At 35.3% G+C, this 24,579-nt stretch overlaps 1 protein-coding gene across 1 annotated transcript in view; it reads left to right on the top strand.

Moving 5' to 3' along the window:
- The first annotated feature begins 288 nt into the window (after positions 1-288).
- The window catches only part of Ppil4 (peptidylprolyl isomerase like 4), a 34,942-nt gene continuing 10,651 nt past the window's right edge, over positions 289-24,579 (top strand). The window contains exons 1-11 of the mRNA XM_015502112.2: positions 289-465; positions 4,120-4,187; positions 4,273-4,337; positions 4,579-4,696; positions 6,035-6,177; positions 6,944-7,040; positions 7,757-7,873; positions 12,078-12,202; positions 13,494-13,560; positions 17,284-17,395; positions 21,555-21,651. Coding sequence (XP_015357598.1) covers positions 396-465; positions 4,120-4,187; positions 4,273-4,337; positions 4,579-4,696; positions 6,035-6,177; positions 6,944-7,040; positions 7,757-7,873; positions 12,078-12,202; positions 13,494-13,560; positions 17,284-17,395; positions 21,555-21,651 — 1,079 coding nt within the window. The 5' untranslated portion in view covers positions 289-395. The remainder of the gene's footprint in view (positions 466-4,119; positions 4,188-4,272; positions 4,338-4,578; positions 4,697-6,034; positions 6,178-6,943; positions 7,041-7,756; positions 7,874-12,077; positions 12,203-13,493; positions 13,561-17,283; positions 17,396-21,554; positions 21,652-24,579) is intronic.

Genomic DNA, 24,579 nt, shown 5'->3' with positions numbered 1-24,579 from the left:
CAATGTAGAGCTATGAGAAGAGAGTCGAAAAGGTCGGGGACAACCACGCCGCCAGGAGAACCTTCCTATTCTGAAGATGGGCACAAAAAGGGGCACAAAAATCTTATAGCGTTATCCTCTGAGAGATAGGCTCGCATACGGGTCAGCAAGGGCCAACCCGGACTTTCAAACGTGCACGTGCCGCGACAGAGAAACTCCTGCGGGGTTGGTCGAGCGCTGACCAAGCCAAAAGAAAAAGCAGCCCGAAAGAGGGCGGTGGCGCCGGGAGATGACGCAAGCACGCGTCGCGCCCAGGGCGACGCGTGGCGTAGAAAACGTCGGGCCGCGCTTGTCAATCCTCCGTCCCCCCCCCCCCCCCGCCTCCCGGGGCTTGTTGCCGAGGAGGAGCCGGCGCCATGGCGGTTCTGCTGGAGACCACTTTGGGCGACGTCGTCATCGACTTGTACACGGAGGAGCGGCCGCGCGGTGAGGCCCACGCCCCGCTCACCCCTGGCCGGGACCACGAGCCCGTCTCCCCGCTTTCCCCTCTCTGCTTCCCCAGGTCCCCAGGGGCCACTGGCTCGAGCTGCTGGTGCCCGCCGCCACACTATTCCATTAGCGGTCCTTGTTTAGAAAAGTTTTTGTGAGGAGAATTCGTTTGAACGTAGGCAGCGCTTCTCCTGCATCTTGTGTGGGCCCGTCGGGCACAGGGCGCTGCGGTCATGAATTGCCTTTGGGTGTGTGGGGTGAGGGGGCTGCCTATGCCATGCCAGTGGCTTTTGTGGTTTTACTCTGCTTTCTCTTGTCTTGAGAGGAACACAACAAATATTCATTAGTGTGTGATCAGTTCAGTCTTAAAAGCAAGGAGGATGTGCTTGGCACAGCGAGTGTTGGCATCGCATCCCGTCTAGAGGGAAGAAGCCGGTGCCCAGAGGTGTGGACAGAGGCTGCAAGCCTAGGCGTCCTGCCCTTTATGGTCTGATTCTCCCCTCGGAGACTTCGATGCGTGAATCCGTCTGAACTCTTAAATTGTTGTGGAGGAACGTGTAAGTTGCTATGGAAACCAGAGGCGAGAGTAATTTTTTAGTCCGGGTAGAGAGATGCGAAGTGAGAACACATCTACTAGCTTTTTCAAAGATGAGTGGGAATGAAGGTTTTTCTCCTGGTTTGCTTGGAGTTTGGGGAAACGGCAAGTAGTTTGGAAGGAGGTATGTGAAGGGGAGTGGTAGACTTGCAGTCTGGTCAGGTAAGATTAGGTCAGATCCTGAATAATTCTGTGTGCCATGCTGAGGATCAGAGTCTTGGAAAGAAGGTTTTAAAAACAGGATTGATGCGTGCGTGCGTAGCATACTTGCTTTGAGAAAGTAATAGGCAGCAGTGTGGAGAATGTTTCAGATTTAGGAGAAGTTGGAGACTAGGAGAAATTAGTTACAGCCTGGGTCCTGCCCCCAAGGAATGCAGTTTATCAAAGAGGATGAAACTGGCTTCAATGCTGTACAGTGAGTGTCTCCTACTCCCCACACTCAGCTGTTGCCTGTCCCCTGCAAACACTTATTCTTTATAGTTTTTACCGTTCGCTTACTGTTGCCCCGTTCCATGTTCTGCTACACTCTTTTTCTTCTGGAGAACCCTGCTTTTTCAAATCTCAGATCAAGCATGATCTCTTCTATGCAGCACTCCTGGTCCCTAAGCAGATCTGTTAGATCTGTTCCTTGTGCTCTGCCTCAGGTAGCTTTGTAAGTCATATGACACTCATTATGACATTTACCTATTGTCCTGAAATTATTTATATAAGTCTCATCTCCTCTCAAGAATGTACTGCAATGAGAGCAGAAACTGTACCTTAATTATCTCTGTGTCTTGAGTATCCAGTACAGTGTCTTCCACTTTGAGACAAACTTAAGAGATTATTTGTAGTGGCCCGTGCATATAAATGTGTTGTATTCTAGGACTCTTTGCATGTGATAAAAATGCAACTAAAACTGGCTTAAACAAAATAATTGCCTATGTTATTGCAGTAAGCTTGGCTTTACGGATGACTGAATCTCTGAGTTCAAGAGATGTTGTAGTTGAAACCCAAGCAAAACACACACACACACACACACACACAAAAGGATGATTTAGGGAATTGGATTGTTTTATTTTTATTTTTGGTATTAGGTATTGAACTTAGAGGCACTTAGCCACTGAGCTACATCCCCAGTCCTTTTTATTTTTTGTTTTGAGGGAGGGTCTCACTAACTTGCTGAGGCTGACCTCAAAATTTGAAATCTCCTGCCTTATCCTCCCATGTTACTGGGTTTATAGGCATGTGCCATCTTACCCAATGAGACTTGTGTTTTTTGTCTCTTCGTTTTGCTTTCCTTTAAGTTCCATTGACTCTGTCCCTGTAGAGCAGCATCTTACAAAATGAATGGGTCTCTTCCCAGTGTTGTAAAGAACTAAAGGTAAGGTAAGGCCATCTCACATAATTAGAAAGCAGTTGTTCTGTGTAGGTAGCCTAAAATACCAAAAACCCAAGTCCACATGTATACATGTTTGAAGGTATATGAATACCTGTTTATCATTTGATAGTATATTCAATCTTTCCTGCATGCGTGCTCTCTCTCTTTTTCTCTTTTTACTTTGTATTATAAATGTAGAGAAAGTCATGTAAATGAAGTCTCATATTCCGTGGCCATTTTTGTTTAACAGTTCTCATCACATAACTAGTCCCAGTCTTGTTTCCTTTATGATAAACCCACTTCCACTGAATTTATTGAATTACAAGATAATTCCTTAAAAAAAAACCCACAAATCATTATTATACCTTAAAAAGTTAAAAATAATTTCTTGGTATTATTTAAACTTTCCTTTTAGCTCTTGAAGATTTTTAAAATGTGATAATTTAAACTAGGATCTCAACAATACCTATATATATTAATTAATATATTTCTTAAATGTTTTAGCTTATGGTATCCCCCTACCCTTTTTTCCCCCGAAAAAATTCTTGAGAAAGAATCTGGGTCATTTGTTTTGTAGAATTTCATTTGGCATTTGGCTGATTATTTCTCTTTTGTGTCTTTGAACATATTCCTCTATCCCTTCTATTTTCTATAAATTGTTTAGATTCAGAACCTCCATCAAATTTGTTTGGGGCAAGAATGTTTCATATAGAGTGTACTTTTGCCTACATCACATTTAGGAGGCACTTGACGTCTGGTTGGCTGTTTTTGTGATATTGAACTTAGACAGTGGTTTCAGGCCTTTAAAGTGTTTCCATCAGTTTGTCATCTAAAGATTTTGGCAGCCATTGATGGTCATTGCCTAGGTCCATTATTTTTGTTTTCTAGTAAAAGGACTACTTCTGTCTCTTTTCTTTTTTTGTTTAAAGAATTTTTTTAAAGTTGTTGATGGACCTTTATTTATTTATTTATATGTGGTGCTAGGATTTGAACCCAGGACCTCACACATGCCAGGCAAGTGCTCTACCGCTGAGCCACAACCCCAGCCTGTAATTCTGTCTCTTCACAATGAGTTCAGAAATATTTTCAAGAAAACAATTGAAAACTTGATATTGAAGACTGTCCAACACCTTGGGCACCATCTCTCCAGATTTTCACCATCTATCATTTTGTAATACCAGAATATTGTAGAATTTAGACTGATCTTTTGGATACCACCCTCCTTGCAAAATTAAATTCCCACTTCTAGGCTTTTCCATATACCTTCCCAGCATGAAATGATCACTTTTTACTCTCTGCCAGCCCAGTTCTTTTATTATATATTTATTTTTAATTGACATATAAATATTGCTCATATTTTTGGTATACCATGTGATGTTCCAGTATAGTCCAGATCTTTGAATGTTTTCCCAAAGCCTCCATGAGTCTTTTAATTTCCTCATCTAGAAACAATCTCTCTTTTGAACCCTTGTGACAGTTTTTATACTACTTTTTACCATATTACTATTTAAGGGGCATAAATTATGCTATTAGATATCTAGTATTGTAACTATTTGTGTTCACTTGACTTTGGAATTTAACTATTGTTTTACTTTTAATAGTAATTTAGATATGAAATTGTACTAACTGTGGTTTTACTTGTTTAAAACCAAATTTGTGGATTACTATAATAAATTGTATATTTACTGTCTTTCAGCCTGCTTGAATTTCTTGAAATTGTGCAAAATAAAATATTACAATTATTGCCTTATTCACAATGTACAGGTGAGTTAGTGGTTGTTAGTCATGTCCTTTGTTATTGGAACTATCAAACTCTGTGACAATTAACAAAAATTTCTGAATATTATAGAGGGATTTTATCATACAAACTGGTGATCCTACTGGGACTGGCCGAGGAGGAGAGTCTATTTTTGGGTAGGTTCTTTTATTTTTAAATGAAAACTAGAATTGCTTATATTTAAGTCTTCATATTAAAATATGATTAAAATGTAGGAAACTTGGGAAAGTTTCTAAATGTTTTTAGTAAAAGAGAGGAGTCTTTTGAATCATAGTATCATTTCTATAGAGAAGTAGTTGGTAATACTATATTATAGTACTTCTACATTTATATTTTGACAGAACTTATGTTTTATAACCTTATTATATGTATTTCCAGTCAGCTGTATGGTGATCAAGCAAGCTTTTTTGAGGCAGAAAAAGTGCCAAGAATTAAGCACAAGAAGAAAGGCACTGTGTCCATGGTGAACAATGGCAGTGATCAGCATGGATCTCAGGTTAGGAAATGTGTATAAAATGAACTTTGCTTAGAAATGAAGGACTAGAAGCTACTTACAAAGTGGCTTTTTAAACTGTTCAATAATGAAAGAATGTGTTAATCATATTCAAAGATATGTATTAGAAAAAACTTGCACTATATTTCTTATATTAAAAAATATATTGGGCTGGGTATGTGGCTCAGTGGTGGAGTACTTGCCTCAAGCTCATGAGGCACTGAGTTTGATCCTCAGCATCACATAAAAATAAAACATAAATAAAATAAAAGTATTGTGTTTATCTACAACTAAAAAAATATTTTAAAAACTATATACTACATCATGTACAACCATAAGAATGAGAAGTTATACTCCATTTATGTATGAAGTGTCAAAATACATTTTACTGTCATGTATAAATAATAATAAATTTTAAAAATTTAAAAAAGAAAAGATCTAAGGGTGAAGTTCAGGGGTGGAGGAGGTGCTTAACATATACAAGGCTCTGGGATTGAAGCAAAACAGAAAACATTATTTTCTTCTTTTAAATATAAGCCCTGCCCATTGTGAATAATTTAGAAAATACAGAAAAGTACAAAGAAGAATAATATTAACCACAATCCTGTTCATGATTATTACTTTTCACATTTATAGACACTTTCAGTGTTTATTACTTATTTTTATTTTTTATTTTTTCGTGATACTATGATCAAACTCAGGTCTTCATACTTGCTAGGCAGGCACTCTACTACTGAGCTGCATTCTTCTCCCTTTGACTATTTTATAAGCGATTGCTGGGGGGCTGGGGGTACAACTCAGATGGTGAGTGCTTGCCTTGCATGCACAAGGCCCTGGGTTCAATGCCCAGCACCAAAAAAAAAAAAAAGAGAGAGAGAGAGAGAGAGAAAGAGAGAAAGAGACGGAGACAGATTACTGGGGCTTGGGGTCTAGCTTAGTAGTAAAATGCTTGCCTAATATGTGCTAGACCCTGAGATTGATTCTCAGCACCACAGAAAAATATAAATTAAATAAATAAATAGATTAATTGGAAGGTTAATCCTCATGACCATCTATTATGGTAGGTGCTATTGTTTTTCACTGTTTATGCATGAAGAAAATGAGCCATGGTTTTTCCAATCATTTTAAACAATTGAGGAAACATCTGTGTACATGTTGATAACTTATATATAAACTCTGTTTTTTATTTAGTTCTGGGAACAAGTTTTTAAGAACTGGTGCAGTAAATGTAGAGTTTCACTCGTGTGTGTGTGTGTGTGTGTGTGTGTGTGTGTTTTGTCAATTTAGCTGACAAAACACACACACATACATATTTTTGTATTTATTTTGTCTTTCTGTTAGTTTCTTATTACTACAGGAGAAAATCTAGATTACCTTGATGGTGTTCATACAGTATTTGGTGAAGTGACAGAAGGCATGGACATAATTAAGAAAATTAATGAGACTTTTGTTGACAAGGATTTTGTACCATATCAGGATATCAGGTATTATTACAATTCACTATCTTGAATGTATTAGAATGTTTTAATACTGTGATGTGTGACGAGACTGGTGCACATAGGACTAGTTTTTGACTAATTCCAAAATGTGAATTAATATAAAATGAATACGCATAAAAAGAACCTTTTGTATTTTTCTACTCATACTAATTTTTTTTTTTTTTTTTTTCCTTTTTTGGTACCAAGAATTGAACCCAGGGGTACTTAAGCACTGAGCTATATTCCAGCCCTTTTTAAATTTTTTTGGTACCAGGAATTGAACCCAGGGTTTCTTAACCACTGAGCCATATCCCCAGCCCTTTTTATTTTTTATTTTGAGACAGGATCTCACTAAGTTGCCTAGGGCCTCACTAAGTTTCAAGGCCTGGCCTCAAAGTTGTGATCCTCCTGCCTCAGCCTCCCAAGTGGCTGGGATATCAGGTGTGCACCACTGTGTCCTACTACTTGTACTAATTATTTATAATAGATTTTGTTAGGAAAAATTACTGTGCTTTCATTTTTAAATGCAATTTATTGAGAAATGTGGAAAATTACTAAGATTTAGACATTTACTTTGCTTCTTTGAAGTAATGCAGAGAAATATATACAAAAAATGGAAACCGGTAATACTCATTGTGATAGTGTACTGTGAATTAGTAATATCTTTGTGCAAAATGGGGGTTTTGGCATTAAAGATACTTAAGTTATTCTATGAAAATAAAATATAGATTTTGAAATATTTAATGTAACATTTGACTTGGACTTTTGTAAGGATAAATCACACAGTGATTTTAGATGATCCGTTTGATGACCCTCCTGATTTAATAATTCCTGATCAATCACCAGAACCCACAAAGGAACAATTGGATGTAAGTAGAGCCTTCTTGTGATTGAATGTATGTGCATATTAATTTGTATGGATTTAACTTCTTAGTCTATTAAAAATTAATTTCTTCATAATGATTATTTTGCTTAATAAATTATACTAGAACAAGTTGAGTTCTTTTTCTACTCCACGGAGATACTCATTTTTCTAGTTATCTTTTTATTTCCCTGACTTCCTTTTTTTAATATCTATTTCATTGGAACAGCCTTAGCACTGGAAGCTAATATGAATCTGGATTTTTTTTTTTTTTTTTTTTTTTTATCTAACTCTAGTTAGGAGAATAACTTCAAGGCCAAACTAAACAATCATCCTGTGAGGGAATTTTTCAACTGGAGATACTCTAGAGCCAGGCTAGAACCAGAAATTTCTGTGGAACAGCACAGACTTTCCCCCAGATATTTTAAGATATAAATTTTTGCTTTTGAGGCTTTCTCAAAGACAAATTTATCTTTATGGTTGAAATTGATGCTTGCTTATTTCTAAGATGATTTATCTTCTCCAAGCAGCACTTAATTGGATAATAGTATCTATATAGATGTTTATTTTCATTTCCTAATAAATCAGAAGCCCAATCTGGCTAATGTCATAGAATTAATTTAAATCAGTTCCAGAGGTTTGTAAATGAAGCGTAATACCTTTCATGATTCTCAGATTTTTTTTATTTGTTAAATATTTATATTAATAACTTCTGCCTTACAGAGTGGTCGAATAGGAGCAGATGAAGAAATTGATGATTTCAAAGGAAGATCAGCTGAAGAAGTAGAAGAAATAAAGGCAGAAAAAGAGGCCAAAACTCAAGCTATTCTTTTAGAGATGGTAAGATGATTATGTTTGTTCAAATAGTTGATCTGCCATATATTTAATGCATATTTATTTATAAGTTTATTTCTGGCTCTTGTGATAGTTGTAAAATATTAAAAATTTAGTTTAGAGTTTTCCTCTAGATTAAATTTTGAATGATATAATAACACATGAAAATGAATAAATTCAGTTCCATTATCATTATAGTATCAAGTGCTTTTATAAAAAATGGAAAGTGGATATTTCATTATTTTTAACATAAATATTAATTGAATTTCAATTGTTTAATATTCACCTCTTTTTTAAAGCATGTTTATTAGATTAAATCTTATGTTAAGAATAATTCTTCATTGTACCACTCAAATATTGAAATTAAATAGAATAGTCATTGAATGATAAAATAAACCTGGGTAAAAATTGAAAATTCTAAAATATACTTCTTCAAATATATAATTTTTGATGTTTTCTCTTTTCCTTTCTATTTGTTCATTATAATTTTATATAACAATGGGATTTGTTGTTACATATTTGTACAACTTTCATGTTTGTGTATCAGTTAAAAAAATATAAATACATGTCTGCACATATAAAATATATATATATACATATATATGCACATTTATATATTTTTTAACTGGTATACACTCCTTTGTCTTGCTCATAGTGTGAAGTCATTTGGGGATTAGTTATTCAGTAAACCATTAATTGACGTACTAGGCATTTTTTTCCTTCTTATTTTTAAGAAATAGGTATGCATATTATATAATAGATGATTAATAAACACTTAAGTGAAAGGATAACAATTTTGTTTTTAATATTATTGTACATAATAGTGTTTTTATATTTTTGGTCTGTTTTAAAATTTATATTAATTTATATTCTATTAATTAATTTATATTTATGTTACCAGTATTAATGAATAAATGCCAAAAGCTCTCATTTCAGAGAACTTTAATGAAATAAACAAAAGTTGAAAATACACTTTTTCTTTTCTGCAATACTGGGAATTGAACCCAGGGAACTCTACCACTAAAAACTATATCCCCACATTCCCACCCCCATTTTTAATTTTATTTTGAGACAGAGTCTTGCTAAATTATCCAGGCTGGCCTTGAACTTGGTATCTTCCTACCTCAGCTTCGCAAATCACTCAGGTTGCAGGCATAGGCCAGGCTGGAAACACTTTTTTTTTTTGGTACTAGGAATTGAACCCAAGGGCACTTAACCATTGAGCAATATCCCTAGCCCCTTTTTGTATTTTATTAGAAACACAGTCTTGCTGAGTGGATTAGTGCCTCACTTTTGTTGAGGCTGGCTTTGAACTCATGATCCTCCTATCTCAGACTCCCAAGCCACTGGGATTATAGGCATGTGCCGCTGTACCCAGCCACAGGCATTTTTAATTGAGCATATATACACCTAAGAGTATTGATCCAGAACAATCAATAGCAAGACAAATTCTAAGAAAACTATTGAACATAAAATCAACACCAATGAATCAGTTGCATTTCTAAACACCAAGGATATATCAGTTGAAAGAGATATCAGGAAAATTATTCCTTTTACAATAGCCTCAAAAAAGTAAAATATTTGGAAATCAACCTAAGAAAAGAGTTTAAAGACCTCTATAGTGAAAACTACAGAACTCTAAAGAAAGAAATTGAAGAAGATCTTAGAAAATGGAAAGATCTTCCATGTTCCTGGGTAGGTAAAATCAATATTATCAAAATGGCCATGCTGGGGCTGGGATTGTGGCTCAGCGGTAGAGCGCTCGCCTAGCACGGGTGGGACCCGGGTTTGATCCTCAGCACCACATAAAATAAAAATAAAGGCATTGTGTTGTGTCCGACTACACCTAAAAAAATAAATATTAAAAAAAAAAAACGGCCATACTACCAGAAGCACTCTACAGATTTAATGCAATTCCTATAAAGATCCCAATGATGTTCTTCACAGAAATAGAAAAAGCAATCCTTAGTGTGAAAAGTGATGCAGGAGAGAGACATCACAATGCCAGACCTTAAATTATACTACAGATCTATAGTAACAAAAACAGCATGGTATTGGAACCAAAACAGATATGAAGACCAAAGCACAAGAAGTAAAATCAAGGATCAATAAATGGGATGGTATCAACCTGAAAAACTTCACAGCAAAGGAAACAATCAGGAATATATACAGAGATCCTACAGATTGGTAGAAAATCTTCACCACCAGTACCTCAGATAAGGCATTAATGTCCAGGATATACAAAGAACTCAAAAAACTTAACACCAGAAAAATAAATAACCCAATCAATAAATGGGCAAATGAACTAAACAAACACTTCACAGAAGAAACACAAATGGTAAAAAAAATATATGGAAAATGTTCAACATCTCTGTCAATTAGAGAAATGCAAATTAAAACTACAGTGAGAGCCCATCTCATTCCAGTCAGAATGGCAATTGTAAAGAATACAAGTAACAATGTTGGCAAGTATGTGGGGAGAAAGGTACTCTCATGTGTTGTTGGTGGGACTGCAAATTGGTGCAACTACTATGGAAAGAGTATGGAGATTCCTTAGAAAACTTGGAATGGAACCACCATTTGACCCAGTTATCCCACTCCTTGGTCTATACTCAAAAGAACTTAAAAACAGCATACTATATTTATGCAGCCACATCAGCTCAACTTACAATAGCCAAGTTATGGAAACAACCTAAGTGTCCTTCATTGGATGAATGGATAAAGAAAATGTGTTACATATAGACAATGGCATATTACTCAGCCATAAAGAAGAATGAAATTATGGCATTTGCTGGTAAATGGATAGAACTGGAGAATATCATGCTAAGTGAAATAAACCAATCCCCAAAACAACAAATCCCAAATGTTCTCTCTGACTTGTGAATGCTAACCCAAAACAAAGGAGGTTGGGAAGGGGAATCGTAGAAATCCACTGGATTAGACAAAGGGAAAGGATTAGGGAGGGGAATAGGAAAGACAGTAGAATTAATCAGTCATAATTTTCCTAGCCTTGTATTTTTATACACAACCAGGGTAATTCTACATCATGTACAGCCACAGCAGTGGGATCCTAAATAGAATAAGTTATAGTTTATATATGTATAATTTGGCAAAATACATTCTACTGTCATGTGTAACTAAAAAGAACAAATAAAAAAATTTTTTAAATTATTGGACATAAAAGAAAGATCTTTTGAGGCAGGGTACAGTGGGTCACACCTCTTTGAGGCAGGAGGATCATAATTTCAAAGCCAGCCTAAATAACTTAATGAAACCCTGACAAGAAATAAAAAAGGGCTTGAGATGTAGCTCAGTGGTTAAGTGCCCCTAGATCTTTTGAGGAACTGGCAAGAAGAACAAGTGACTTATAAGGGAAATATTATTAGATTATAATCAAACTTCAACTGTAAAACTTCAGGAAGTTTGTGCCAAAGGGAAAATGGGTTGTCATTTTTAAAACTTTTATGTTTTTAGATAATTTCAAACTTATAGAAGAACAGAGTACAGAAGTTATATATACCTTTTACTAGGATTCACCAATTTTTTTTTAAGTATTTACTTTCAACACTCTTTTTTTTAAACAATTTTTATGTCAATTTTTATTGAGGTACAAATAACATAAAGTAAGACTTGCCAATTTTTTTTGTGTGTATGTGGTGTGGGGGATTGAACCCAGGACCTTGTGCATGCGAGGCAAGCATTCTACCAACTGAGTTACACCCCCAGCCCCGGATTCATCAATTTTTAAAAAATTTTTTAGTTGTATATGGACATAGTACTTTTATGTATTTTTATATGGTGCTGAGGATTGAACCAGTGCCTCACACATGCTAGACAAGTGCTCTACCACTGAGCTACAACCACAGCCCAGATTCACCAATTTTGAACATTTTTGCTATGTCCACTTTACCATTCTATCAGTTCTTTTTTGTGGTGCAAATATTAGCTGTTATTATTTTTTATTGTTTTTGTAATATTGCCTTATAATTATATATAATAGTGGGATTCATTATGCACATAATATAATATTGTTAATACCAGGAATGGTAGAGTTTCAAATTTTAAAGTCTTATTAGATTTATTTTCCTAAGGCTGGCATTTATGGAGGAAATTTAGATATTTTAGGGAAATCTGTGTTGTGGGCTTAGATAAAATATTTAGGATGGAACCTAAATAAAGGAATTGACTTAAGTTTTTGTTTATAATTTAGGTAGGAGATCTACCTGATGCAGATATTAAACCTCCAGAAAATGTGCTGTTTGTATGTAAATTGAATCCAGTGACCACAGATGAGGATCTGGAAATAATATTCTCAAGATTTGGGCCAATAAGAAGGTAAATCCTGGGGCTGGGGTTGTGGCTTAGTGGTAGAGCGCTCGCCTAGAACGTGCGAGATGCTAGGTTCGATCCTCAGCACCACATAAAAATAAATAAAATAAAGGCATTGTGTCCAACTACAACTAAAAATATATATATATATATAAAAAAAAAAAGGTAAATCCTGCAATTAATAAAAGAGAAATTTGGAAAAATATAGGTATTGATGGTTTTCTAATGACATATTTTGGGTGAGTCTGTGAACTTTGGTTGAATTTTATGCTGGTGAATTTTTACAAGTGAATGAACAGTAAGAAAGAAAAGAATATATAAAGAAAAATATTTGAGTGATGTTTCTACTCGCTGCGCAAAAATTTTCACTTTAAAACAGGAAATAAGTGGGATAATTTAGGTCTATTTTTATAAATTTTCAACAGTCCTCTTTAATATTTAAAATACTTATCTCATTTTACTCCTAAAATTACCAGCAATCTGTTTCAAACTTAAATTTTTCAATTTTTTTTCTTTTGGTTTATTTTCCTTGCATTACTAATGCAAAAGTCTATGAAGGCAGTATTTCTGTGAGAAAGATGATTATTTTATAATTGATTAAAATGTATTATTTTACTATTTTTGAAGTAAGACTATGGTACATGGAGAAATAAACAAGTCAATTTCAGCTTATTGGCCATTTTGCTTGTTTATTGTACAATAGATTATTTCCATGTAAAAGCTATACTCACGGTATTAAATTTTACCTTGATATTAAAATTCCTAAGTGTAGACTTGCTTAAACATTTATATGTGTATGTTGTAATTCATCTTTGTGATTTAAAAACTTTATAGGAGTTTATTTTTGTTAAAGGAAAATTAAATATTTTTGTTTTATTTCCTTAGTGCTTAGGGAATTTAAGGACTGTAGGCCTATCTAGGTCATTTAGAGTCTACTGGGTTAGTAAAGTATTTTTTTAAAAAAAAGAAGACTTGTTATTTAAGAAATATGGTGAGTTTAATTTGGCCTTTTTTTTTTCAGTACTAGGGATTGAAACAGGGGCACTCCCTCACTTAGCTACCTCTCAGCCCTTTTTATTTTTTATTTTGGGATAGAGTTGAGTTACCTAGAATGACCTAAAACTTCTGATCCTCCTACCTCAGCCTCCTGAGTCACTGGAATTACGGGGGTTCAGGACAGCACCCGGCTTAACTTTGCCTTTTAATAACTGGCTTATTATGTTATTTAGTTCCGAAGAGTATGAGTGAATACTTTCCTTTTTTAAAAACAAAGTCACTTTTTAAAACTTTCTTTCAGTTGTGAAGTTATTCGGGATTGGAAGACAGGAGAGTCCCTCTGCTATGCTTTTATTGAATTTGAAAAGGTATGCATAAATGAGATATATTAGGTTTGGTGTTTATTTTATGAATATGTTTCGTTTTTTTATTTTTGTACTGGGGATTGAACTCAGGGGCACTCCACTACTAAGCTATATCCCTAGCCCTTTTTATTTTCTTTTTATTTTGGGGCAGCATCTTGCTAAATTGCTGAGGCTGACCTCATACTTGAGATCCTCTTGCCTCAGTTTCCCAAGATGCTTGATTATAGGCGTGCACCACCATGCCCAGCTCATAGATTAGTTTTGTCTTAATTTTTTTTTAGTTATAGAGGGACACAATACCTTTATTTTATTTATTTTTATGGGTGCCGAGAATCAAACCCAGTGTGTGAGGAAGAGCTCTGCCACTGAGCTACAATCCCAGCCCAGTTTTGTCTAATTTTAACCTTGATATAAATGGGAACACAATGTGTTCATTTGCATCTTGATTCTTTTTGTTAGTATTTATTTAGGTACTGGGGATTTAATGAACTGAAGGCCTTATACACTGAGCTACATACATACCCAGTCATTTTTATTTTTTATTTTGAGACATTCTCGCTAAGTGCTGAGACTGGCCTCAAACATGGGATACTCCTGCCTCATCCTCTTGAGTTGGTGGGATTACAGGCATGCGCTGTCATGTCTTGCTTCTTCTGCTAGTATTATAAGATTATATGTGTTACTGTATGTGGTTTTTAAAGTTAACTTTTTAAAGTTAATTTTTTTTGACATAGTATTTTATTGTGTACATATAAAATGATTTAGATCTCCATTCTGCTGTTAATTGACATTTAGGTCCTTTCCAATTTTTGACTACAATGTGCGATACTATGAGAAAGTAAATTTTGTTCCAAGCTTGGTGATACATGTGTGTAATACCAGACTGGATAATACCAGATGCTCAGGCAAGTGAATTGCAAGTTCAAGGCCAGCCTTAGCAACTTAGCAAAGCCCTAAGCAACTTAGCAAGACTCTGTCTCAAAATAATAATAAAAAAGGGGGGGTTGGGCATGTGGCTCAGTGGTAAAGTACCCCTGGCTTCCATCTCTGGTACCAATAAATGAATGAAAGAATGAATGATTTTTTTTTTTTTTTTTTTTTTAAATGCTGGAGGAAAGCTGGGGTTGTGGCTCAGTGGTAGAGTGCTCGCCTAGCACGTGTGAGGCACTGGGTTCGATCCTCAGCACCACATAAAAATAAATAAATAAAAGTACTGCATCTATCCAAAACTAAAATTAAAAGGGCTAGGGGTGTGGCTCAGTGGTTAAGTGCTATCAATTCCTAATACCTAAAAATAAAAAAGTTTTGTTGTTTTGTTTGATCTACTGTGTCTTTTATTTATTTTTAAATTTTCTAATCATTTCTGTAAAGAAACCTTCTGATGTTGTGGTATGTATGTATTTCTGCAGAATGTATATCTAGTTGTGAATTGCTGGGTCCTACAGTAGATGCAGCATTAGCAGACAATTCCAATTAATTTTCCAAGGTGGTCATACTGATTTTCACTTCCAGTAGTAGTGTTTGGTACTCCATGTTGTTCCATGTCTTGACCAACTCTTAATATGGTCAGTCTTTTAAGTTATATCCATTCTGGAAGATCTTTAGTAGTATCTTATTGTGCTTTACTTTACATTTCCCTCATTGAGTCACTTTTTCAAAAATTTATTATCATTTAAATGTACTTTTAAAATGAAGTACCTGTTCAAGACTTGCCCACTTTTTGATTGTGTATTTCACTTACTGGTTTCTAAGAATTCTTTATATTTTCTGGGTGCAAGCTCTTTTTTGCAGGGGTGGGGGGCATGTTTTATGCAGTTATCTTCTATGAATTTTCTTTTTTCTTTCTTTCTTTCTTTTTTTTTTTTTTTTTTGATAGTGCTAGGGTTAAAACCTAGAGCCTTGTGCATGCTAGGCAAGTGCTTTACCACTGAGCTGCATCCTTAGCCCCCTTTTCCCATTTTTTAATAGTGTCTTTTGATAAACAGAAATTTCTAATTTTAATAGTTAAATTTGTCAATATTTTTTTTCTGAATCTGCTTAAAAAAATCTTTGCCTTCTCCAAAGTCATGAAGATATTTTCCTATTATATTTTTTAGCAGCTTTGTTGTAAACTGTTTCCCATTGGATATGTAATTTGATTATTGTGTATTACATTTAAGGTTTGTTTTTCTTAGATGGGATAGGCAAGTGACTTACCACCACTTATTAAAAAGATTGTTCTGTTCCCATAGCTCTGGAGGGCCACCTTTATCATAAATCAGCTCTCTATTTATGTGCAATGTCTGTTTCTGGATGCTGTACTGTTGCACAGATCAGTTTGTCTATTCTTTTATTGTTGTTGGCAGTGTGTGGTTCTGGGGGTTGAACCTAGGGTCTCATGCGTGCTAAGCCAGTGGTCTACCACTGAGCTACATCCCCAGCCCAATTTGTTTATTCTTATATCACTGTTACATTTTTTAATCACTATAGTTTTTTGATATCTTGTAGTGTGGGTTCTCCAACTTTATTCTTGAAGATTTTCTTGGCTATTTTGTCTTTTACATTTCTAAATGCATTTTTCAATCAGTTTCTCAATTTTGAAGACATTCCTCTTTTGTTGTTGTTGTTGTTGAAAGGCACTACTGTGCCTTTCTTCCATTCCACAGGGAGATCAGCCCAGTGAAGGCTGGAGGACTGAACTTAGGGCCTGGCCCAAGCTAAGCACACGTTCTTACACCCTCATACCTGAAGAAATTCTTAACTGTTTTTTAGATGTAAGTCTGTTGACTATTTTCAAATGCTATCCTTTTGAAAAAAATGATCTGAGAAACTTTCTCTTTGGGAAAATGACACAGTGTAAATTATCACTGCCCATACTTAATTAATCAGATTAATCAGCAGTAATATTGATTGCCTACCATGTCTAGATGTTTGTTTTGTGGTGGAGGGAGTGAACCCAGGTCCTGCTCATGCTAGTCAAGCGCTCTACCACTGAGATACATCCCTAGCCCTTTTTATTATTTTGAGGCATGTTGCCCGTATTGGCCTTGAACATGTAATCCTCTTGTCTGAGCCTCCCAAGTCTCTGGAATTGTCGATGTGTGCCATTGCACTGACTTCAAAAGCACTGGCTATGCTTCTAAATTTAGAAATTTTTTAGATTTGAAAGGTACACTGTGTGTGTGGATATAGTCAAATACACATTACATCTGTGGCTTATGTAATACTCCTCTGGGCCAGCATTCTGTAATGTATCACAAAAATATTTCTGCAATGAAGCAAATGAATATTCATACTAAGAATCAAAAAAGGCCATAACCTCATTAGGTCAGATATTGCTACCCAATTACTTTTAATACCGAATTTTTATCAAACAAACAAACAAAAAAACGCTTGCACTTTTCAGGATACAGTATTTTGGAGTTTTAAGTGAAAAGGAGTATGGAATTGTATAGGCAAGGATATCTATATGTCAATCAGATCTTGATTAAAACTCTTGGCTTTGACCCTTGTGTAATCTTTAGCAGCTTCAGTACCTCTCTAAAATTCTCTTAGTACCTCTTGGGTTGTTACTAGAGTTAGTTGAGATAAATAATAGGTGCATACAATAGATAAATACAACATCTGGTATAAGAATTTTTCAAATATCAATTTCAATAACAATAAATTTTATGTATTTTCAGAATTTGTTCTTATTACAGAAATCTTTTCTGTAAAAACTTATGCTTTTTAAAATAATTACAATAGGAAGAAGATTGTGAGAAAGCATTCTTCAAAATGGATAATGTACTTATTGATGACAGAAGAATACACGTGGATTTTAGCCAGTCTGTTGCAAAGGTTAAATGGAAAGGAAAAGGTATATTGATTTAACTTCTTTTTTTCTGTTCTGCATGTTTTGCATGCTTCCATATGTAGCCTTTTACTTGATACTGTTAATTAGGAGAAATGTCAATTGACATAAACGCCTGCCATTCATGATTTTACCCATCTGCTATCTAGAATCTAAGCTGTATGTATTTGAAACTAATGAAAAAGATCTGCATTTTCTGTGTTTAACTGTATTACATTTAATATGGTCAGTCTTTTAAATTATATCCATTCTGGAAGATGTTTAGTAGTATCTGACTATAGATTTGATTTGTTTCTAAAGTGACTCTGATTTTAAGGTTGTTTGGGTCTTTTAGATACAAAACTCTTTTTTAAAAGTTTTCTTAAGTGTGTTTTAGTGGTCATGGTAAAAAATTGAGAAGATTCATGAAAAGGTATAAGACAAAAAAAATCTCTTCCACTCCTGTTTCTTATCTACCTAGTTTCTCTTCCCAGAAATAACCACTCTTACCTTTTTTTTGTTTTTGTTTTTGTTTTGGGGTACTAGAATTTAAACCCAGTGGCACTTTACTTCTGAGCTACATCCCCAGTCTTTGAGACGGGCTTTTACTAACTTGTTGAGGGTCTCACTAACTTGCTGAGGCTGACTTTGAATTTGTGATCCTCCTGCCTCAATCTCCTGAGAGTTGGGATTATAGGTGTGCAACACTGCACCTGCCTAAAATGCAAGTTTATTCTTTTCAGTGACTGCTCAGTCTTTTTTTTTTTTTTTTTGTGGTGCTGGTGATTGAACCCAGGGCCTTGTTCAGCAAGGCAAGTATCCCCAGCCCCAGACTGCTCAGTCTTCTATAGAATGTAGGTATCACAGTTTTTTTAATCAGGTCTATTAATGGACATTCAGTGTTTCTAACTTTTTACTCTTCTCTGTACTACAGTACTATTTGCTATTCCTATATATATGACATGTCCCACATATGCATATGCATATCAAATAAATTCCTGGTAGTGGCATGCCAAACTAAAGGTTGGGTCTATTGGATGCTGAAAGAACATGCACTTTTTTAATTTTTAACTTTATGTTATATATTTTTGGTACTGGGAATTGAACCCAGGGGCAGTTAACCAGTGAGCCACATCTCTAGCTTGTTTTTATTTTTAATTTTTTGGTACCAGGAATTGAACTCAGGGGCACCTTAAACACCAAGCCATGTCCCCAGTCCTTTTTTATATTTTATTTAGAGACAGGGTCTCACTTAGTTGGGGCCTTGCTAAGTTGCTGAGGCTGGATTTGAACTCAGGATCCTCCTGAGCCTCTGGGATTATAGGTGTGCACCACCACACCCAGCTATTTTTTTATTTTGAGACAGGGTCTGAGTTGCTGAGGGCTTTGCTAAGTTGCTGAGGCTGGCTTTGAACTCACGATCCTCCTGCCTCAACCTCCCAAGCTGCTGGGATTACAGGCATGTGCCACCATGCCCAACCATTTCTTTCTTTTTAACTTTAGTTTTGAGACAGTTTTACTAAGTTGCTGGCCTAGAACTTGGGATCCTCTTGCTTCAGCTTCCCAAGTAGCTAGAATTACAGGTATATGCCATCATGCCCAATTCATTTCCCATGATTTTAATGAAGTCTTTTTTACTAGAAAGAAATTGAGAACACTGTTTGGTAGTGAAGTGCTAAATTGTTTAGTAGATTGTGTTACCGTATGGGGGTTCAGAGAAGGGAGAAATTGTTAGGGACTGGAGAAGGCAAAGAAAGCCTAGTGGAAGCCAAGATCCCTGTGGTAGGAGAGAGTGACTGGGGCTGGGGCCCTGTGTACTACTTGTTTCCTCCCATGAATGCTTCTGAGTGACTTGTGAAAACTATGATGAAGTACCAAAATGTTTTTTTCACATGTTACAGCTTTACGAACAATACATCACATAAGTATATTTAGTGGTAAGCTTAGTGGGGTTGTAGCTTATTGGTAGAATGCTTGCCCAGTACATGTAAGGTGCTGGGTTCAATCCTCAGCACCACATTTAAAAAAATAAATAATAAAATAAAGGTATTGTGTCCATCTACAACTAAAAAAAAGCAGTAGTAGTGATGAGTTGCTGGCCTGAAGTGATGTGGTTCTGTTCCAGTAGTACTGCCAAGTGGCATTTTATGTAGGGCTTTTTTTCCACAGAGCTAATTTAATTTTATCATTTGTTTCAAATATATTAACTATAATTTTACATTATTGATAAGAAACTTAAGGCATAATCTTGTGACATAATTTACCCAGAGTCATATACTATGATGATTTGGAGACCTTAAGTCTAGTTTGGATTTTTTTTCTCTCAGTCTTGTTTTCTTCCCAACCCATTGACACGTTGAAGACATGATCCTACTTTCCTAAGTTGTTTCAGCATGGTTTATTTACAAGATCATTTTTACATGAATTTATTCATGCTGTTTTCTAAAATAAAATGCAGCATATGGGAGAGAGATGCTTTGGGTTCACAGACGCCATCATAAACGTAGTTTATTGTTAGTCTCTTAATTCTGAGATAATTTTGAATATACATGTAATTGACTCACATTTTAAAAATTGAATGTATATTCTTCACAGTGCTAAATACATTCCCACAGTCTTATTTAGTGTTTTAACTAGCAATGTGAAATGTTGATATTATTTTTAGTTTATAAATGAAGAGAATGAGTTGGCAGAGAAGTGAAATGTCTTACTCCCACTAGAGCCAAGATTTGAATTTAAAATCTCTCGCTTTAATCTGTTACCCTTTCTATATAACATAACTGCTGCATCCATACTGAAACTCCTAATAACAGACACATGGCAAATCATTTTTCAGGGATAAAATACTACCTGTTGCTGGGTGTGGTGGCGGACGCCTATAATCCCAGCGGCCCCAGGAGGCTGAGACAGGAGGATTGCGAGTTCAAAGCCAGCCTCAGCAATAGCAAGATGCAAAACAACTTAGTGAGACCCTGTCTCTAAATAAAATACAAAACAGGGCTGAGGATGTGGCTCAGTGGTCCAGTGCCCCTGAGTTCAATCCCTGGTACCCACCCCACAAAATGCTACCTGTTTGTTACTGTTTCCAGTTATTTTAACTCTTACAAGTCTATTTCACATTATAGGAAACATTGTTTGCTGACCATTTTTATTTTCAGAGTCTCCGGAATCTAGCCCTCTCCCACCACCACTTTTTTTTTCTTTTGAGGAGTTTTGCTATGTTGCCCAGGGTAGCCTTGAAATTGTGATCCTCATGCCTTAGCCTCTGAGTAGCTGGGATTATATTCGTGCACCCTTGTGCCCAGCTTTTATCCTCTTTTTTCATTCCTGTTTTCCCCTTCCTTAAAACCCTGACAATCAAGATATGCAATATTCATAATCAAGACATCTCTCAGTATACTTCTAGTTTTCCTTTCTTGTCCTTGCAATCCAGGGCTCTGCTATAGGAAGCCTTCCCATAAGAAGCACTTCCTCATGGTAGCTGAAGGGATAGAAAAGGTAGGCCAGTTAGCAGGTCTGGGACATGGATGGAATCTGAATCCTCATTTGGTAGGAGACTAGACTGGAGAGTAGTTGGATGTTAACAATAGTCTTATTATCCTGAAGAGATTATTGATTTCATTTCTGGCAGTTGGGAGGAATAAAGGTGCCTATAGGTGAGAATTCAAAGGGGCAATGGTTCTCTACTGTGCTGTCGCCAACCCTCTTTCACATCTCTTTAGTGAACTTCTGTGCACATTCTGTTATCTCCTACCTGTCTGGTGCTCTGTTTGGAAACAAGTCAGTTGTCTTTAACATCTTATTCCAAACTAATAAGTCATTCAGTTTTCAAACTCAAGCTCCAGATCTTCAGTTTTCCCTTGGACTTATGTTTTCCTGGGTTTATTGGATCTACTTAAACATTGCACTGTATGTGTCTTATTTGAAAGTTTGATGTAATATTCACATATGTCATTAGGTGGCAGTATACGGCTATCTAGCAAAATCTTATATCAGTTAAAATAATAATGGAGATTAAATTTCTGTGATTTCTTTTGTTCTTTTCTTACCCTTTTTCTGTTTACTAATAGAATACCATTTATAAAATAGCTCTTAAAGTATATATTTTATAAAATAACTATTGTTCTTGATTAGTTATGTGACTTTTCTTACTAAACTCCTTTTTTTTTTTTCTCTTAATAAATAGGTGGGAAATACACCAAGAGTGATTTCAAAGAATATGAAAAGGAACAGGATAAACCTTCGAATTTGGTCCTGAAAGATAAAGTAAAACCCAAACAGGAGTATCCTTAATAAGAATCAATTAATCAATGTGCATTGATCACCCATTACGTGTACTATGTGATGAGCTATAAAATGTCATAAAGGCAAGTTTCTTGAATCTAAATGATTTGTAAAAAAGTAACTTATTGTTATCTTTTTAAAAATTTTTTTTAAATACATTTTTTAGTTGTAGATGGACACAATACCTTTATTTGATTTATTTATGTGCTGCTGAGGTTCGAACCCAGTGCCTCACACATGCTAGGCAAGCACTCTACCACTGAGTCACAACCCCAACCTCTTATTATTATTTTTTTTCAGTACCTTACATATACTTTGTGTTTTCATTCTAGTCTTTTTAAATTAATTCTATTATAAAGTTAAGTTCAAAAGGAATCTTAGTAACCTAAGTCTTTTCCTATTTATCATATTCCCAAATGATCTTCAGGGTCAGGTGTTAATTTTCTGTATATAATTGCAATTTTTTAAATTCCTCATAATTAGAAATTTATTATTGCTAAGCTAAATCCTTTGTGCTAATCATTCTCTTATGCTTAACTTCCTTACCTAGGTAAGAAAATCCTATAGTTCTTTGTTAAGAGATTAGGTTGCTTTTTACTGCATGCTACATTTTATTTTAATAACAAATATTTATTGAGCTGCTGTTGAATGCAAGAGTTGATGTTTATAGAATTGAAAAGAAATCTACTAAGTTACTACTTAATTCAAATTCTTCCAAGTTTTAGGTTGAGACAAGTAAAAAGCAATGAAACATACTGTTCATATTATGTCATTTAATTTGTTCACTGATTTTTTCCATTATAAATCTATCACTCCACACATTGCAAAGGTTATTTCTTTGGTGATTGTTTCTGGTAAATGGTGTCTTTGTTTCCTTCTTTCTGTTGGTGTTTCAGGGATTCTTTTTTCCTATGCTATGTAGACATTTCTTTTCCAAGTATTTTTAAGGAGAGATGAATATCAGGTTGACCTTTATATATTTATGTTTTAAAATATTGTTGGTTGTCTATGCAGTGCATAAAGCATTGTGAGATATTAGTGCCAGGTAAATTCTGAAGAATGCTGACAAAATCAACATCAGAAGCTTTCACAGGCAAACAGACCAACAAGCTGAGATTTGGCCCCAAAAGAGCCACATTAGAGGACATCTGACTGAAAGTCAAAGTCATAAGAGAAATCGATGAAATAAATACACTTGAGATTTATCTACCAAATCTCTTAAGCTATGTTTAGGCTACCTACTAGTAACTGTAGCTAGAAGAAGGGGAATGTGGAGGGCAAACAAAAGGAAGTACAGTTATAGAGTATAAAGCAGAGGGAGGTTTCTTTTTCCTCGTGGAGGCTGAAAAGAAGGAATGCATAGCATTAAAAATGTTTAAAATTTAAGATTGTTTTAGCTGGATGTGGTGGCACACATCTGTAATCCCAGCAGCTGAGGAGGCTGAGGCAGGAGGATCACAAGTTCAAAGCCAGCCTTGACAGCTTTGTAATGCCCTAAGCAACTAAGCAAAATAAAAAATAAAAAGGGCTAGGGATATTGCTCAGTGGTTATGCACCCCTAGGTTCAATGCCTGGTACCAAAAAAAAAAAAAAAAGAAAGAAATCAAGAGAATAGATTTCTGAGTTAAGAAAGGAAACTAGGCATATTTGAAAGTTAATCTCTAATCCAGTACTATTCCATAGAACTTTCTAGCCAGATACAGTGGTGCATGCCCATAATCCTAATGACTCAGGAGGCTAAGGCAGGAGGATCACAAGTTCAAAGCTAGCCTCAGCAATTTAGCAAGGCCCTAAGCAGCTTAGCAAGACCCCATCTGTAAGTAAAAATATAAAAAGAGCTGGGGATGTAGCTCAGGGGTAAAGCATCCCTGGATTCAATCCTCAGTACCAAAAAGGAACTTTCTACTTTTATAAAAATGTACTATAACTCTGTTGTCCAGTTTAACAACTAACCACATGTGGCTAGTGAGCTTATAAGATGGACTAAGGAGCTGAATTTTAAATTTTTTAAAATTTTAATCATATGATTGCATATTTCTAGTATTGAACAGTACAGCTTCTAGTCTTCTGAAGTTGATGTAGAAGACAGACATGTCCTGATATCCATTGTCAAATAATTGACAGAATATTGTACAGGAAAGAGGATATTCATGAATCTAACCTAATAGATAATCTTTATCTTCTTGGTAGTTACTAGTTTTCGTTTTAGCGAGGCATTTATTTTCTCAGGTAGAACAGCAGAGAGAACATGTTTATAGTATGTAAGCTACATACACACAACACAGACTCTCTTACATTCCTTTCATGTATTAAGTGATTTGTTACTTATGGCAAGGGAAGGGGATTCAGAGGACATCTGAATATATGTACAGATAAGTTGTCTGAAGTCAGTTAAAAGGCATGATGGAGATGTATGTTCTGGATCTTGAGAGAAAGAGAAATTATAAATGTAGATTATTAATTAAAAAGACTAAAAATATTAGAAAAGTTTAGATCTTAGGGAAGAAATTAGAGAAAACAAGTCAGTAGATTCACAAATTTGTATTTTATACAAAAGATTTTAAAGTGTTGGTTTTAGTAGTTAAGTGGAAGATAGTGAGGAAGAGACAGAACAAGTCTCTTAGTGGTATAATGGGTAATCAACAATTATTTAATTAGAAACTGTTAAATACCCAGTTTGGCAGTGAAAAGTTCTGTCTCTAACCACATGGAACTTGCATTTTATTTTGGAGTGTGGCAGGTGGGATACTAACATAAAATAACTACCATTAATAGGCTGGAGCATTGCAAAGAAGTAAATTCATGGGCTAGACATAGTGGCACGTGCCTGTATTTTAGCTACTCAGAAGTTTGAGTAAGGCAGGAGGATCAGTTGAGCTTCTGCGTTGAAGACCAGCCTAGCCAACATAGCAAGATAACATTTTTTT

The sequence above is a fragment of the Marmota marmota genome, unplaced genomic scaffold, assembly GCF_001458135.2.
Source record: "Marmota marmota marmota unplaced genomic scaffold, marMar, whole genome shotgun sequence".
In the NCBI taxonomy this organism is placed as follows: Eukaryota; Metazoa; Chordata; class Mammalia; order Rodentia; family Sciuridae; genus Marmota; species Marmota marmota.
The sequence above is the reverse complement of the archived record's forward strand: the minus strand, read 5'-3'. Positions and strand labels throughout refer to the sequence as shown.